This window comes from Pyrgilauda ruficollis, unplaced genomic scaffold, assembly GCF_017590135.1.
Source record: "Pyrgilauda ruficollis isolate IOZ18807 unplaced genomic scaffold, ASM1759013v1 scaffold30, whole genome shotgun sequence".
Classification (NCBI taxonomy): Eukaryota; Metazoa; Chordata; class Aves; order Passeriformes; family Passeridae; genus Pyrgilauda; species Pyrgilauda ruficollis.
The window spans coordinates 4,443,044-4,460,066 of NW_024524378.1; the positions used below are offsets into that span (position 1 = coordinate 4,443,044).

Below are 17,023 nucleotides of genomic sequence, written 5' to 3' on the forward strand. Positions count from 1 at the left end.
CAGCTGGTTTGTTTTGTTTTGTTTTGTTTTTCTTTTTTCTTCTCCATGCAGGACATGATAGGTAGAAAAGAATCCTGTGCTTCAGGACAGTTACCAATGACCAGCCTCAACTGCCTTTTCTATGCATTGGAAGAATGGACTGTTGTGGAGTTCCTGAAGAAATACCTTTTTCATCTGATCATTGCCTCACTGACAATTAGTGCAATATTAGTTTTTTTTATAGTTCCTTTAGCAATCGTCTTTTTCATTTATCTTACTAATATTTTGCTTTTAATATATCAGAGGAACAATGAGTTAAAAGCAGATCCCTTGAGTGATGTTTGGAATAGTGTAAGAAAAACTATAGCAAGCTTTTGGGATATATATGCAAGAATATGGCATGGTAAGTACAACCTGACTTGTCTGAAGTATTGAATTACAGTAAGTGGTAAATACACAGAAGTTTTAATTTTTGCAAATAAATTACATTTATTATACTTTGTATGGCTTCTTTGAACAACCTGCAGTATAAAACTGTCTCCACCTGCTCCTAGGACTCTGCCTACTCCAATCCCATTCAATGGCTCATGGCAGGAGCTGTAGCAGGGATGGCAATGAAGGCAGACAAGGTGGAACAGAGCTCTTAGTTGGCAAAAGCTGTGTCTTTCCCAAGCCTTTGTGACTCCACCTGAATCAAATGTAGGAAGAATCACAACAAGGATTCATAGAAGAGCATGTCTGTGAGGAAATTCCCTCCCACTGTGAAGTGAATATATTTAACTCTTGTGGGGAGAACCTCTCTTTGGGATTCTTAATGATTATGGTTTCAATTTAAACATCTCACCTTCTCTAAAAGAGAAACTCTTTATTGTGGAAAATACCAAACTCTTCATTCTCATTGACACAGATTGGAGATTCATACTTCCAGATTTCAGGAAAGTATCCAGACTGTTGCCCACTATTTCTGAAAATGAAGCATTTTCACACTAGTTACTAATTTTTTTTTTTTAAGTATTATTATTGTACTATTTGCAAAAAGTTCCTAATGGGAAATAATTACTTTAGCTCCTTCACTGGGAAAAATGTCAGGTTCAAGTCTGATCTCATGATTAAACTGACCAACAAATCAGTCTAGTGATATGCTGTGCTGTCTGAGGGACTTTCTCTGTGGTATTGACCAAAAGATCCATCCAGAACTTAAGTATTTTGAAAGCTACTAGAGAGGGTTTCACAAGTCTCTGAAGCTCACTTAACCAAGTAAAAAATTTTTCTAAACTGCCAGATGATTTACAGATATCATTGTATTGCTTTCCGTCCCAATCAGGTTATGAGCTTCATGGTGTGAAAAACCTCCCAGAAGGACCAGGCATTCTGGTGTATTACCATGGAGCTATTCCTATAGACTACCTTTACTTTTTGTCTAGACTCTTTCTGTGGAAGAAAAGACTTTGCCTGTCAGTAGCTGATCATTTTGTGTTTCGTTTACCAGGTAAGAACCTGTTCTCTTGTATTTAAGATTCTTGGATTCAAAACCTCTCCTGGTTTTGGTGAAATTTACATTTACTATACTTGAAAGAGAGTTTTTAAACTAAAAGGATGCTTTTAGATTTTTAGACTAAAAGTTGGTAGATGTAACAGGACAAACAGAGTAGCATTATCTTGTCTTTTCAGTGAAAACATTGGTAACATTCCAATGCCACCAAACAGACATTATAATTCTTTTGGGATGGAATGTCATCTGTCAGTAGAAAGTGCCTGGATAGGACTCTACTATTGACCTAGTGCTGACCTGTCAGGAGAAGATACAGAGAAGCAAAGAGAATTCAATTTTAGAAAAACAAGGCATAAAGAAGAGAGTCCAGAAGGAATAGCAGAGGAATTATTTAAAGGCACCTTTATGCCACTAATATTGAAAGCTGTTTTAAAATAGAGAATAGAGGAAGCTATTTAGAAGGATATCCTTATTTTCCTGAACATAAATATTATAAACTCAAGTACATTTGATGCTAAAACCATATTCAGGCACTCCTGGATAGATAACAATAATTTTCTTAAGTCCTACTTAGTAAATACTGTATAGTATTGAGCACATTGGAAGTATGAAATCATCAAAAGATGACTGGCTTTGAAGAGTACCCTCAAAAAAAGAGAAAGTTTAGCAAAACATTGCAATGGAGACTCCTTTCTTAAGGGATAAATAAGAGGGCACTGTTCAAATTGAAGTGTCTTTAGCACAGATTTTTATTACAAATATAAAATACACATTTGTTGTGACTAAGCAACACTCTCAGCTGTGCAGTTCCTGGAATACCGGTGTGTACATAACATATTGATTTCATTATGTTCATGCTAGAGCAACAAAAGGTGGCAAATGCTGTGTCAGCCTTCAAAAAGGCTATCTGGTAAGAAAGACTACAAATAATTGAAGTTAGACCTCCCCACTGCATTACCAGAAGATGTGGCTATAAGTGAAATTCCTCCCTAACCTTCTTTTGCTCTACTCTGCTTACTTTTTGCAGAGAAATGTTACACTTCACAGATTGGTTCATTAAAAAAATGCTCATGAGCCTATGCTGGACCTCATTCAGTTTATTTACAGGATTAATTACAGTTACAGGAGATTTCTTCTTGTGAATTAATAAGTCTCTCCATCTCAGAATAGCTTCTGAGTAATAAAGATACAAAGAAAAGATAAGGATGATTCAGAGGCATGGCATAGCTTCCTTGGAAGAGCTAGGACATCAGACAGAAGCATTGCATGGCTCAGGGATAAGAAATTCTGTGAGACCTAGAAAAGGAGAATAAGAAGTGATAATATTTTCATGTGATACATTATAATTCTCAAAAGTTTTAAAGCCAAGTAAATGAAGAACCTCTTTGCTTAATAACAGTATGGCATTCCTGACTTTAGGATGAAACAGATATGAGTTCACAAAAGATGATTAAACAAAGTCATCATCTGTCTTTGACAGAAAGATCTATTAAGCATGATACCTTGAATAAGATTAAATACAATTAAATTACAGGATTCAGCACTGTTATCTGTTGTCTTCCAAAGTTTTTGTTGCAGACCTCTATCAGTCCAGAGCTGTTGCTTCCATTTATTAATATAAAAAAATTATTTTCAAACTATGCTCTTTGAACAGGGAATTTGAAGATTGTGGAAATGCTTGTTTGCTTTCTATCAGAGTTCCAAAGTGATATATTTAAAATATGAAGATAATATTAGAAATCATCGAGTACTTCTATGGTTCTCAATCTGTCCTTTAGAGAAATCCCAGCTATGGAAACAGAGGAAGGAGATTCACTGTGGTGAATTCATTCATGTGGTGCTGAAATTGCCCTGCTAGTTTCTGTCATTCATGCATCTTGACAGTCTTAGAGCAGTTTAATTTGATTCACATAGTTTGCAATTTAACCACAAAATACTCAATTAAACAACTCAAAACCTCAATGTTTAAAATGTTAAATGTCACATTCTAAAAGAAGATCAAAAAAAGCTGCTTGTCAGGTATTTATTTTTGTACCAATCTTTATTGTACTGATTCTTTTTGCTGTATTAAAATGTGTGAAAAGGAGAGAGGAATAGATGTTTATTTTCTGATTTCTAGCTATGACCCACAAGTTTTGTTTACATAATTTGGTTGATCATTATGAAAGATAGCATGTGGAAGCATTTTTTTAATTGAAGTGCTCCTGACAATATGGTTCATCTTCATAATATTTGGGCAAAAATATTGTCACGTATCTGTCATTTTGCCAGCATTTACTCTGTAGGTGTCTTACTTCCTTTATAAAAATTTGTCTTAGCCTAAATATATAGCTAGTAGATTTTAACTTAGCTGTAATCTGGCTCCTCCATGCAAAGAGCATTTGGGATATATATTGTTATATTAAATGTAGATTTGCTCCTTATTTATTTCAGGACTTAGATTATTGCTGGGAGTGACGGGTGTCATACCAGGTACGAGGGAGGAGTGTCTGGTTGCCCTGAAGAATGGATACTTGGTGTCCATCTCACCGGGTGGAGTTCGAGAAGCTCTGTTCAGCGATGAAAGTTATCAGCTCATGTGGGGAAATCGAAAAGGCTTTGCTCAGGTCGCTCTAGAAGCAAAAGTGGTGAGTGCCATACGTTACCATTCCCAGTTTATGCTTTCTGCATATCTGCTGCATTATAAAATACAGCTTAGGAGCATTTGTTGGAAAATCTTACAGAAGAAATGATTGGAAAGTAAAGATTTCATTTCCTTTTCCCATTGCTTTCCTCGAACATATTCATGCACAAGGAGCAAGAATTTTGTGGAACTGTCAAACTTTTTCTTGACTGTTTCAAAGCATCCATCTCTGTGTTTCCATGCCTACGGTTCCATCATGCAGGCATCCAGTGTTTCATCCTAATTGTATTTCAGGAATCTTCACTGTGGTCCTTCTCCATATTGCCCTAAGGTTTCATTCTTTTTTCTTATCCCAATAGACTTACATGTTTATCTTACTTCCACATATCCAGTCATTTCCTTATGGTTCTTTAATGTATTATCCTAATTTTTCTTCTCATTTATTCTGTAAGGGTCTAGGATTTTGTCCTTACCTTTACTGTTCTTCATGTTTGTGAAAGATTGCGTCAACTAACTCAAGGTGTGTCTACATCAGCAGAGTTTGAATTGTGTGCACTTTTGAAGCAGTTTGTGCATTTCCCTCACCATGCTTTCATTCACATGAAGGAACACTTTAGAATACTTGAGCTGCATTCCTTCTGGCTGAAACTAAACCAAAATTGGAACCTAATACTCTCCAGTGTCAAATGGTGTCTTGGTCAATGGTGCCAAACATGAACTAGTTCTAGATAAAAACAAAGCACTGAAATGTGTTTGGTGTGCAGATTCTCAGCATCGTCTAGGTGAGCACTTCTCTCGATTTTCATTCCACCAATGTACTCATGGCCAAGGTTTCAGTTAGTTTCCATATGGATGATGATCTACAAATACAACCTTCTACCACTAACTCTGACTTCTTGTATCTGAATCTACATGGGAGACTGTTTGTCTGACGCAGTCTCTGGGAAATTATTTTATTTGGGATGGCATGCAGCTGAAAGAGCAGCAACCCTATGTTTTTCCTAACTGCCAATCCTCATCATCATCACCACCTTGAGACACAAGTTTTCTTCCTTAATTAAGACTTAGCGTACCTAGTGATTTCTGTGTCTGACAATACTGGTGCAAATCCAGGCTTTTTTATCTGTTCTGCCATGCACTTTCTGCTGCTTTCTCATGAACTGTACAACCATCCCTTTTTTCTGACATTCTTATGAATATCTCATCACTTGCAGTGCTCTTTGATCTTCCACATAAAGTTTTCTGTCTATATAGGAGAAGCTGTCCAGGGAGGTGAGTTCTTCCCATGAAACTTTAATTTCTTAATATCCCTTTTTGTGCAGTTATATCACTTTTGCACCTCATCTGATTTGTTGCTTCTCAAACTTTGTTTTGGTCTCTTGTGCTGTGGCTCCTAGTACAAAGGATCTGAAGGTGCAAAATGCATGCTTCAGGTTAATATTTCTTCATAACTCTATCTATAAATTAATGTGGGTATATAATTAAACACTAGAATAATTAGGGGCATTTACCCAATGGATAAAATAATTTTAGGCCTGGAATCCTGTTTCCACATCTTGTCTTATGTGACCTTTTAAAAGTCAGGTTTTAGGTGCTTCTGTTCCCTTTCCTGTCCCTTTTTTTCAAAAGGGTAAATGTTAGTCATAATATTTCATATACTGTGTGGGCCTGTGCACGACCACTACAAAGAAAGTATCCAAATGTGAATGGGATAAACTCAGTCAAATTCATATGGGCATCTTGAGTTCCCATTGAATTTAATACATTCTTATGTATTAAATGAATAATATGCTGAGACAGTTAGAAAGAGTTGTCACTTTAAAAACTTGAGAGATTTCAATTGATTTTGCTTTCATGTCTGTCTTTCAAGCTACTTCAAACATCTGGAAAAACTTTTGCCAGATATTCTTCCTTCACCTGGAACCTTACAGTAATGCAATGTAACAGGTTGTGGATTTTTCAATAGAAATTGAATTAAAAACTCTGAGTGCCCTTACATAGATTGCCACCCTCATCAAAACACATCACAAGAATCCTTGCCAGTAATTCTCCTAATTCTACAAGTCTTCCATAATATAGAAGCACATGAAAATAAATGAATTGTAGTACATAATATTGTTACCTCCTTTTCTTGACAGAATTTGTGTTTGATTTTTGATGGAGGTTTTTAAAATTTTATTTATTGAATTGGGTATTTTTGAGGGTAAGGTTCTTGTAGTGTGAAAAGTGGTCCTTTGAGTAATGTTTAGTAAAACAGGCACTATGTAGGACTGTTACCAGGAGGGCAGAGAGAATATATTATCCTTTGACAGCTACTAGCCTGGTCTTACCTTTACAGTGCTGGCAGTTCTTATAACTCTTTTTATTACCCTCATTCAGATTTGTGGTTTTTTATGATCAGGAAGTCTGATTAGATCTCTGCATGGTGGACATTGCTGTAATTAGCATGCAAGCTTCACTGAACTTTGGGCATCATTGATTTTTCTCTGGAAATCTGGAATCACTAATACCTTATATAATTAAACACCTGAAAAAAAAAAAAAAAAAAAGGGAACTGATGTGCATTTAACAGTAAAGAGGGCAATATTAACCTTATATATCACTTGTATAAAGTTAGGTCCACAGTAGTCACTGGATCCCATCTTTTGACACATTTCAAGTTTGATTATTTGCTCTTGCTGCATCCTTTTCAATACTGGCCAGACTAGTCTTCCTGGTTGACCAAAGACTGAGGTATAGTGGATGCCAGGCACCCATCAAAGCCTCTCTATCATTGCCCTCCACAAGTGGACAGGGTAGAGAAAATAAAGAAAAGATTCATGAGCTGAGATAAAGACTGGGAGAAATCACTCACCGAATACTATTATGAGCAAACCAGACTCAACTTAGGAATATTAATTGCAATTATTAGCTACAAAATCAGAGCAAGACAATGAGAAATAAAGTAAAGGTCTTAAAAAGACCTCTTCCCCACCTCTCCCTTCTTCTGTGGCTGAGGAAAGCTTCCTTGAGCTTCCTTGGCTCCCTTCTTCCTCCTTCCCTGCAGTGGCACAGGCAGATGGGGAATGGGGGTCGTTGTCAGTTTGTTGTTTCTGTCACTGCTCAGAGAGAAGAGTCCTTCTCCTGTTCTAGCGTGGTCCATACCACAGGAGGCAAACTTCAAACTGAGTCCATCCCCTGGGCAACAGGTTCTCCATGAACATGTGAGTCACTCTTCCACAGGGTGCAGTCCTTCAGGCACAGCCTGATCCAGCAAGGGTCCCCTGTAGGGTCACAAGTCCTTCCAGGAAACCTGCTCCAGTATGGGCCTCTCTCTCCATGGGTCTGCAGACCACTGCCAAGAGCCTGCTCCAGCACTGCTTTCCTGCACCTACACAGCTCTCTTTCAGACATCCATGCTCTGGTGTGGGTCTCCTCCATGGGCTGCAGGTGGATCGCTGCATTGCTGTGGTCTTCCATGGGCTGCAGGGGAATCTTTGCTCTGGAGCACCTCCTCCCTCTCCTTCTGCACTGACCTTGGTGTCTGCAGGGCTGTTCCTCTCACATTTTCTCACCCTGTTCTTCTCTGTCCACAATTACATATGTACAACAGTTTTTTCCTTCTTATACATGTTATCATAGAGGTGTTGTGATCATTCCTGATGGGCTTGGCCTTGGCATGCAGCTCTTCCATCCTGGAGCCAGCTGGCATTGGCTCTGCCAGACATGGGGAAAGCTTCTGGCAGCTTCTCACAGAAGCCACCACTGTAGCTCCCCCTCTACCAAAATCTGGCCAAAAAAACCCAAATACACTGGGGATAGACTCATCCAGGTATCAGAACTTGTTCTATTATGTAGCAATTAATATAAATTTGCTAATAGTTACTCAGATATCATAAATGAAAGCAAGATAGAATTATAAGGGATTTTAAAAGTTTTTCTGTATACAGTGTAGACCTCAAAGTACTACACACACTTTATCAAAATGACTACATGGTGGTTAATAACCTGTCACACCTGTCACTTGAATGGGGATTTCAAGACAAAACCTACTTTATATAAGAATAGACATTCCCATCCATCATATTACAGAAGTTCAATAGTTCTTCCACTGAAAAAGTTGAAGAAAAGCAAACAAGGAAGGTAGTTTCAGCCTCAGTCCTTACCTGTAAAGTTTCTGCATTTGGTTTCCACTTCATTTTGTGTAACTACTCTGCTTAACAGGAGTCAGAGTGTTACTATTTAATGTTATGACTCAGTGTACCTCTCGGACATATATTTGTCTCAGTCAAATTCACCCATGACTTTTAGAAATACTCTCTGTCTATGGTTTGGTTTTTACAGGCTAATAGGGAGAGATCATAATTTCTGAAGATCCCTCAATTTTACCTGTGCCAAAAAATTCCTTCAAGCTGAGCCAGGTAAAATATAAACAGGAACTATGATTTATAAAATTCTCTGGTATGGGCAAGGGGTTTGGACTACATGATCTCCAGAGGTCTCTTCCAACCTCAACTATCCTGTAATTCTGTGATTTTCAAGCTGGCTGGGGATGATCCAGCTCAGTTCCAACACAGCAAGTATGAATGTGTGTGAAGATCTGGTTGTGCTGCTTTACAAATGTAAGATTTTATGTGCATACCTGTGTTTTCCAGCTTAGGGACTGAATGTTGCTGCCTACCCTGCACATCAATTGCTGGTCATTGTATGAGAGTAACTTCTGTAGTTGCCAGATTTCTTTGTAGCCTTCCATATGTTTCTTTTGTACTACTCCTAAAATTTAAAGTGTTTTGTCTGTGTGACAGATAGGTTTCAAACATTTTACATCTTAGATGTACAGTATTCAATTAATAGCTAAAACAAAGTTTGGTATTTTTAGTGTCCAGTACTTATATATTTTTAAAAGACATTACTGATTATTTTTAAGGGTTTATTTCTAACAATTTCCCTTAATTTTGCATTCTGAAAAGTTTACTATTACAGCTTTATGCATGTTTAATACTTTTGTTCTCCCTCAGGTATTTTTTCCTTTTAATACTTTCTATCACTATGAGTTATTTGGTAGGCTCTAGTTAGGTCTTTTTCCTGCTTGTTTTTTCCTCATCCTGCAGCTTCTGTTCTGTGGTAGTGATTCTTAACAGTACAGAAGTCTTCTTTCATTACCTTCTGGACAAGTTGTTCCACAGTCTGTTCAAATTAGAGTTTCAGAAAAAGGGACAATAGAGGAGAAAAAAGTCTTTGCATATATGGGTACAACTACTGTCAGTCTGTCTACAAGCTACAAAATCTTACCTCAGGCTGTAAGGCATGGCTGTTTCAAGTGCAGGTATCTCAAGCGTGTCTTTTCAGTCACAAAGATGAAGTGAACTTGTCCTGTAAGTGCCTAAGGATCCACCCTCAGAAGGTGTGTAGTCCAGGTCAATGAGGACACACAATTGCCTTTTTTTGTCTCAGGGATCTGCAGAAGTCTTTTCCAGTGAAGTTTTATCCAAACATTACTGCTTCAGTTAGACCCTATTTGAAAAGCAGATGAGATGAGCCAACCGTGAATGTCTGCTTGCTTTCTGCAAGACTTCACAAACTGAATACTTCTCTATTCACCACTCACAATGAAAGCTTTAGACAGAGAAACAATAGAAATTTGTTTTATGTTCCAGTCAGTGATATTGCAGTAAACACATAACATAAAAGTTATATAAAACCTAGTACAGTGTCAGTCATTTTATTTACAGATAGTGACTTTAAAACAGGTGTTTATGGCAGCTGAAAAATAGCATTTTATTTCTATTCTGGAGTTTTTAAAATCAAGATTCTTTGTTTACTACTTAACTAACTGGTAATTACCCTCTGTTTGAGTGATTTTCTTAGCTGCATTAATAAGCACTAAAGCAATTCTTTGTTTACTACTTAACTAACTGGTAATTACCCTCTGTATTTGAGTGATTTTCTTAGCTGCATTAACAAGCACTAAAGCAGAAATTCAAACCTGGTATAACATTTCCACCTTTTTATTTTTTTCGACTTCCTTAGCCCATCATTCCAATGTATACTCAAAATGTCCGTGAAGGCTATAGGATGTTCAAAGAAAGAAGTAAGAACTTAAAATATATTTTATATATTTTGAATGTTTTATCTCTTTTCTCTCAGATTTCTCTTGGTTTTATCTTAGATTTTGCTTTTTGGACTTTTGCTTACTTTGGATTCTCTAACACTTGCTGTGGGTTGGAGATAGCTCAAATTTGGAAATAGCTTGTGCATAACTGGTTTGTGTATGTGATTTGTCTTATTTCTCTGGTCTATTTGTCTTATTTCTATGGCCTATTAAGTCTATCAAGCTTTGTTTTGGTGAACAATTGCTTCAATCCTGTAACAACTTCCTGACTGTCAAATAAAGCATGAATTTTTACGAAGTATTCTACATTAATCAGATTTCACGTTTGGATTGTGTTTACAGTGACTATAATCTCATTTTTTCCTCCCATAAACCATTTCAGGATTTTTTAGACAGTTATATGAAAGCACTCGATTGCCTTTTACCCCTCCATACGGAGGACTTCCAGTTAAATTTCGCACATACATTGGGAAGCCAATCCCTTATGATCCTAATATAACTGCAGAGGAATTAGCTGAAAAGGTAAGTTCTCTCTCCTTGCAATATTGAACTACATACTTTGCTTTCTACTATAGGTGCACTTGCAAACCAGTTTTTTGCATGCTTGAATAAAGACAAATACACTTTTACTAGCTTGTTCACCTATGGGTAGTTGAGGTTTGGGATCATTTAATGTACAAATACCTACCAATAAATAATGACATAGTCACAGTTGGTTGGGATGCCCTCATCCTTTCCAAACGTATGAGCTCTGTCTTCTTGTTATGTTAACTTTGTTTCTCCCATGCCTTTGATAACTTTGATAATAATTATGATAATTGAAATGACATAAATTATGTTTTAAATGCAGTTTTCAGTAACTATGAAAATAAATTTAATAAATAACAAATAACTTTGAGAATCTTCACCAAATAGCATAGGGCTCTAGAAGCAAAGTTCTTCAAGAGCTTCAGTCTCATTGTCAAAATGAAAATGTTAAAAAGTTGCATCCAAAATATAAAAATATTTTGAGTACCTACAGTTTGGTGAAATTAGTGATGCCCAAGAGCATAAAAGTGTTTATAGATCTAGAGTTTAAGCATTTTTCAAAATATAAAGCTAAACTGAAAATACAGCTTTAAAACTTTTCATGGAAGATAAAGGAGGATTTTATGAAGAAAAAAAAATCTGCTACAAGCTAGAAATACATGAAAAAATCAACTGTCAGAAATCACTTATTAAAAAACATCTCACTGCACCCAAAAAGATGCAACAAGGCTAGTTTTTCTTCTTTTGTTTTCTTTTTTCCTTTTTTAAGGGTCTACTGCAGGTTGTGCTGAGCTTCACAAAAGTGAAACCAGAAAGACAGGTTTGGTCTGTCACAAGGGAACAGCCCCAGCAAGCTGGAGAGTTTGCTCTTAGCACCTTTAGGAGGCTGGAAGCAATATGACTGCCCTTATGGTTATTGATATTCTTGTATTTTAGGGGAACAGTATTTTGTGTACCTGCAAAGATGAAATTGAAATTTCCCATGATATTGATTTATCTTCCTAAGGCAAGCCTTTGGCTGCCCCCTCTGACCACCACCCACCTTGGTGGGAGTACAGTTAGGTCTTCTGTGGCTGATATTACTTTAAAAAATGTAATATAAATGAAGTTTGAGGTGAGCAGTGGCCTAACTGACCTCTCTCTGATCCTGCCCTGCAATGGAGTTAGGACATGAATCTGTCAGGAAAGGTTTGGCTACTCATTTTTTATATTCACAGTGATATTCTACTATAACTCTGGGGTAGATCAGTGGAGTATGTAGCTACCCTTATTTCAAGTTTGAACACACGAGGGAAAACAAAAGAAGATAATTTCTTATTTCTTTTAGAAATATAGAATATTGTATTCATTTTGTTCCTAAACTTTCATTTGAATCTCATGTAATGAGTATAACGAATTTTCTTATGTACATGCTATGTATGACAAAATTATGGGAGAATTCATGTTGGGAAGGACAGACAAAGATTCCTACTCCAAATTCCTAGTCCAAGATAGGTCAGCTATAAGATCAGATGAGGTGAGTCAGGTTTTATCCATCCTTTTTTGATGAAAATTTTCAGGGATGGGAGATTGCAGAAACTTGATGTTTGAATGTGTTAAAAACTACTTTGACTAAATAATGACTACATTTGATAAATCTCAATAATTTCAGCCTACCCAAAATGCAGTCATGGTTTTTGTTCCTTTCTTTTCCAAAAAATGTGTCATTAGGACAGCTAGTTAATATAAAACAATTATTTTCTTACAGTAGAGCCTCTTGAACCTCTGAGAAGTTAGTGATTAGGCTTTTCTTCCATGTATAAAATAGGTCTTTAAAGGCAAATTTCTCTTCTCTTTTCAGACAAAGACTGCTGTCCAGGCTCTCATAACCAAGCACCAAACAATCCCAGGCAACATATGGAAGGCTTTACTGGAGAGATTTGATAAACGTCGTAAAAGTGATTAGCATGCTCATGTTTATTGCATTGGTTTTACAGCATACAGTAAAAAGCAATGTCCTACAGCACTGGTAACTAATAGTTGGTGTTTAAATTACAAATTTGAACAGATTTGATGGAAGAAAACAATTAACCTCTAAAAAGTTCTTGCATGTCTTTGAGAATATCCTGAACTTATAAAGATGACTTATGTATAATAGCAATGCAACAGCTAAATTCCCCCAAAGGAAATCATGCAGCCAAAATTTTTCTGGTTCTTAAAACAAGTTTGTACTTACATCCGAGGGCTTTAGTGATGTTGTCTAGATCTGTGTGTTTGTGTTTTGAGCACAGTCTGGTCTCAGAGCAGAGCCTCAGGGTTGGTGTTGTCCCACCAGAGACCACCCCACGGGGGGCACCTTCCCTGATGGGCCCCAAGCAAGACATGTCAGAACAAACTGTCTTGCTTTAGATAATCAGCTACTGCTTATGCCATTCTCCTAGACACTACAAAAAGAAACAATCCCATAAAAACAGTTAGACTCCTTCAAACACATCAGCTTACTAGTGCGTACCCTGGAAAGCAGGACTGTGTGCCTCCAAGACTTTTTCCCCACAGAAGAAGGTTTCTCAAAGGGAGGGGAAAAAAAGCTTTAGTTCAGTGTAGCAAATACTGCAAATACATGTAGAAGGTAGTTTCAAGTCTGAGCTGGTTTGTGCATGCTCTATTGCACCACACAATAGTTGCTTAGTGGATGAGGCTGCCCCAGCCTGAAAGCCCCTGGATATGGAGTGTGCAGTATGGTTGTGCTGTATTTACTCAAATCTCCCAGTGACCAGCTTGGGGGAGCTTTCTCAGGCAATGCATCTTTGTGGCTTATCATCACTGGTGGTTTGCCTAAAAATGCAGTACTGCAACACTGCCAGTACACATTGAACCAAAATGCCTGTCTGGAAAGGCAGTCTTGTCTTCCTAATGCAACTTGTGGAAAACTGAGAGTTAGTACAAAGCAGAATGTGTTTATACAGGCTGTGGGATGTTGTGACTGGTGGGAGTGGGACAACTTTGTGTAATCTATCCAATATGCCACTAAATGCAACCAAGTCTTAACTTCAAAGACCAAGATAGGTAATTTTTGTGCCTCATTTTCCTTCATGTGCTTTTAATATGTAAATCATCTTTCCTCTCAACATCCTGAAAGGTTACATAGCATCTAAGGAAATATATGTAATGTTTGCCCATTTTTCAGTAGAAAACTAAATCTGCTCTTTGGATTAAAATAAATTCTTCCTTGACCCTGCCTCTTCATAAGTATTTCTTGCACATCTGGTGAAGGGAGAAGGATGGACAGGTGAGTTATGTCCCTGGACCAAAAAGATAGGAATCCTGTCAAATGCTGTCAACCCTCAAATCTGTCTTAAGATACAGGAGTCTTTACTTGAACACCTTAACTACAGGCAGAAAGATTTTTTTTTCCCAGCAGAAACTCAGCATGCATGGGAGATGATGAACTAAAGCAGATCAAGATGCAGACTGATATGCCTGGACATAAGCAGGAATTCAAACTGTGAAGTCTTACATGCCGCACTGCAGTGAGGCAAGCTAAAATTCAAAGCCTGAGCTTTCAAGGGAGAAATGGAACTAAAGGAAAAGGTTATTGAATACTAAAATGGACACAGATAAAGAAGCAAGAGGAATTATAAGTAACCAGAATCTGAAAGCTTTATTTGTATTGCAGACGCTGTAGAAGGACTAGACAGAATCATTGTTTGACTATCCCGTTTTTCAAGTACATCAACTCCATCGTGGAATGTGTCCAAAGAAGGGCAACATAGCTAGTAAAGGGTCTGGAGCAGAGGTCTTATGAGGAAAATCTGAGGGAGGTGGGGCTGTTTAGCCTGGAGAAAAGGACTGTGTGGGGACCAACACCTACAACTACCTGAAAGCGTGGTTGCAGCCAGGTGGGAATCAGTCTCTACTCCCCAGTAATAAGGGACAGAACTAGAGGAAAAGGAAGTTGTTCTGGGAGAGGTTCAGATTGGTTATCAGTAAAAATTTTTTCACTGAGAGGGTTGTCAAGCATTGGAACAGGCTGCCCAGGGCAGTAGTGCAGTCACATCCCAGGAGGTATTTAGAAGATGTGTAGATGTGGCACTTGTGGATATGGTTTAATGGTGGGCTTGGCAGAGTTAGGTTATTGATTGGACTCAATGGTCTTAAACTTCCTTTCCAACTTAATAATTCTGATTCTGTGACCAATTAACCACTTCAGTAATCAGAATTTGCACAACCTTTCAAATGCCCTGCTCTCTGATCCATGATGCTACGAGCTGTGCTCCCACTCACAATGGATCACTAACCTTGGGCAGGAGATATCTAATCAGAGTGCTGATTATTTTTAAAAGCAGATATTTCTGTCTCTATCTCCTCTATTTCAGCAGCTGTTAATATTTTCTAACAAGGTTTAGGTTCTTCCCATGCTATTACATCTTTTAGCAGCTCCACTGTGTTATCAGCAGCTTCTCTGAGTAAAAAATAATTTCTATTTGTTGTCTTCTGTCACAGTTGTCTAAGAGTATTTTCTGGGGTCTCAAAATGACAGACAAAATTATTACCGAGAAACAAGAGGGATTTTGAATTATATATAATATTTTTCTAATAAAAAATTGTAAATATTTTTCCAGAAATGTTATAGTACTGCTCTAATAATAACCAGTTATTATATTATTTTAGTGGCTCGCTTTAAATTTTTACTCTTTTTAGAGCAGTATTATAGAAACTAGAACTAAAAACTGGTATTATAGAAATTAGAGTTCTTGTCATACAAATAGAAATGTACTTGCAGATCAAATCACTCCCTTGGTACACTTATTTTTTAGCCTCTCCATCATACAACCAAAAAAGAAATGAAAACCAGCAAATGACCTGTGTCTGCCTCAAAATGAAAACAGCATTTATGACTTTTGTTGGGTATATTTTGCCAAGTAAATAATGTAGGAAAATTTTGGTTTGGTAGGTTTTTGTGTGTTTTGTGTTTTTTTAACCAGCTCAAACTATTTTGCAATGGGGAAGAATATGATACTGATAACACAGTAAATTAATAAAATCATAGAATTATAGAATATCCAGAGTTGGAAGGGACCCAGAAGGATCATCAAGCTCCAGCTCCTGGCCTTGCACAGGACAGCCCCAAGAGTCACACCATGTGCCTGTCGGAATTCCTCTTGAGCTCTGCCAGGCTTGGGGCTGTGACCGCTTCATTAATTGGATGACAGTGGAAGCAGTTACACAGTAAAGAGTGCAAATGCACAACTGCACATTTATTAATTGGAGGACAATGGAAACAGTTACACGGTAAACTGAGTGCAACTGCTCAGCTGAGCAGCTGCAGACGTCCAACAGGCAGATGATGTACCTGTAGAGGAGAGCTGGTCAGAAAAGCACAGCAGGAGGAGATGTGGAAGAGATGGCCAAGTTCATCCCACCGAAGGCTGAGGGCACAGTGCTCCATGCCATCCTAGCAGGTAGGGTATCTGCATCAACACCTGTGTGTTTGGAGTTGCACCCAGCGTCACTGGGACACTACTTACTTCTTTGACTGATTTTTATTTGTAAATCCATTATTTTTTAAAATTTTTATACCTAAATCCAGGGATTACATCCACAGCTGTCGGGCAGCCAGGAATGATTTAACAGCACCGTGAATGCCGTTTCGGAACCACGTGTCTGGAATGCTGAGGAACTGCAGTGGGAACGAGTGGGCACCAGGCATGGATGCTGCTGCTGCTGCTGCTGTGGCACCTCCAGCGGGGTTGGAGAAAGAGGACTGCACACATCTGGCAGGTACTGGGAAGGGAGGTAGGTGGTGCTCAAGGCAGGAGGGTGAACAGTGGGTGCCTGGTGTTGTGGGTGGGTTAATCTGGAGAAATGGAGACTCAGGAGTGACCTTATCAGTCTCCACAACTCCCTGAAAGGAGGTTGCAGCTGGTTGGGGTTTGGCCCCTTTGCCAAGGCAACCAGTGACAGCATGAGAGGATGCAGTCTGGAGCTGCACCAGAGGAGGTTTAGCTGGGACATGAGGAGGGATTCCTTCACAGATTAGACATTGCATTGGGCTGCCCAGGGGTGGTGGAGTACTGGAGGTGTTTAAGGAAAGGCTGGATGTGGCACTCAGTGCTGCGGGCCAGCTGTCAATGTGGTGTTCGGTCACAGATTGGTCTCGATGACCTCGAGAAGTCTTTCCCAGCCCGATCCCCTCTGGAATTCTGTGGTTAGGGGCTCCCGCCCGCGCCGCCAGGCGGCGCCCTCCGCCGCCGCCGCCCCGCCCCTCCCGCTCTCGGGGAACGCGCGCCCCCTGCCGACGCGCCCCCCTGCCGGCGCGGCGGAAGCGGCG

At 38.6% G+C, this 17,023-nt stretch overlaps 1 protein-coding gene across 1 annotated transcript; it reads left to right on the forward strand.

Annotated features, from left to right (window-relative positions):
* Window positions 1-54: 54 nt before the first annotated feature.
* Window positions 55-12,658, forward strand: LOC121356876 (transmembrane protein 68-like). Its single transcript, XM_041473746.1, has 6 exons — window positions 55-382; window positions 1,304-1,468; window positions 3,905-4,098; window positions 10,104-10,164; window positions 10,568-10,707; window positions 12,554-12,658. Exons 1-6 carry the CDS (start codon window positions 55-57, stop codon window positions 12,656-12,658), a joined length of 993 nt encoding a protein of 330 aa, XP_041329680.1.
* The last annotated feature ends 4,365 nt before the right edge of the window (window positions 12,659-17,023 follow it).

Coding starts and splice junctions, on each gene's coding strand:
- LOC121356876 (XM_041473746.1), top strand. CDS start 55: ATGATAGGTAGAAAAGAATCCTGTGCTTCAGGACAGTTACCAATGACC. Junction 383..1,303: donor ATATGCAAGAATATGGCATG/GTAAGTACAACC, acceptor CGTCCCAATCAG/GTTATGAGCTTCATGGTGTG. Junction 4,099..10,103: donor TCGCTCTAGAAGCAAAAGTG/GTGAGTGCCATA, acceptor CGACTTCCTTAG/CCCATCATTCCAATGTATAC.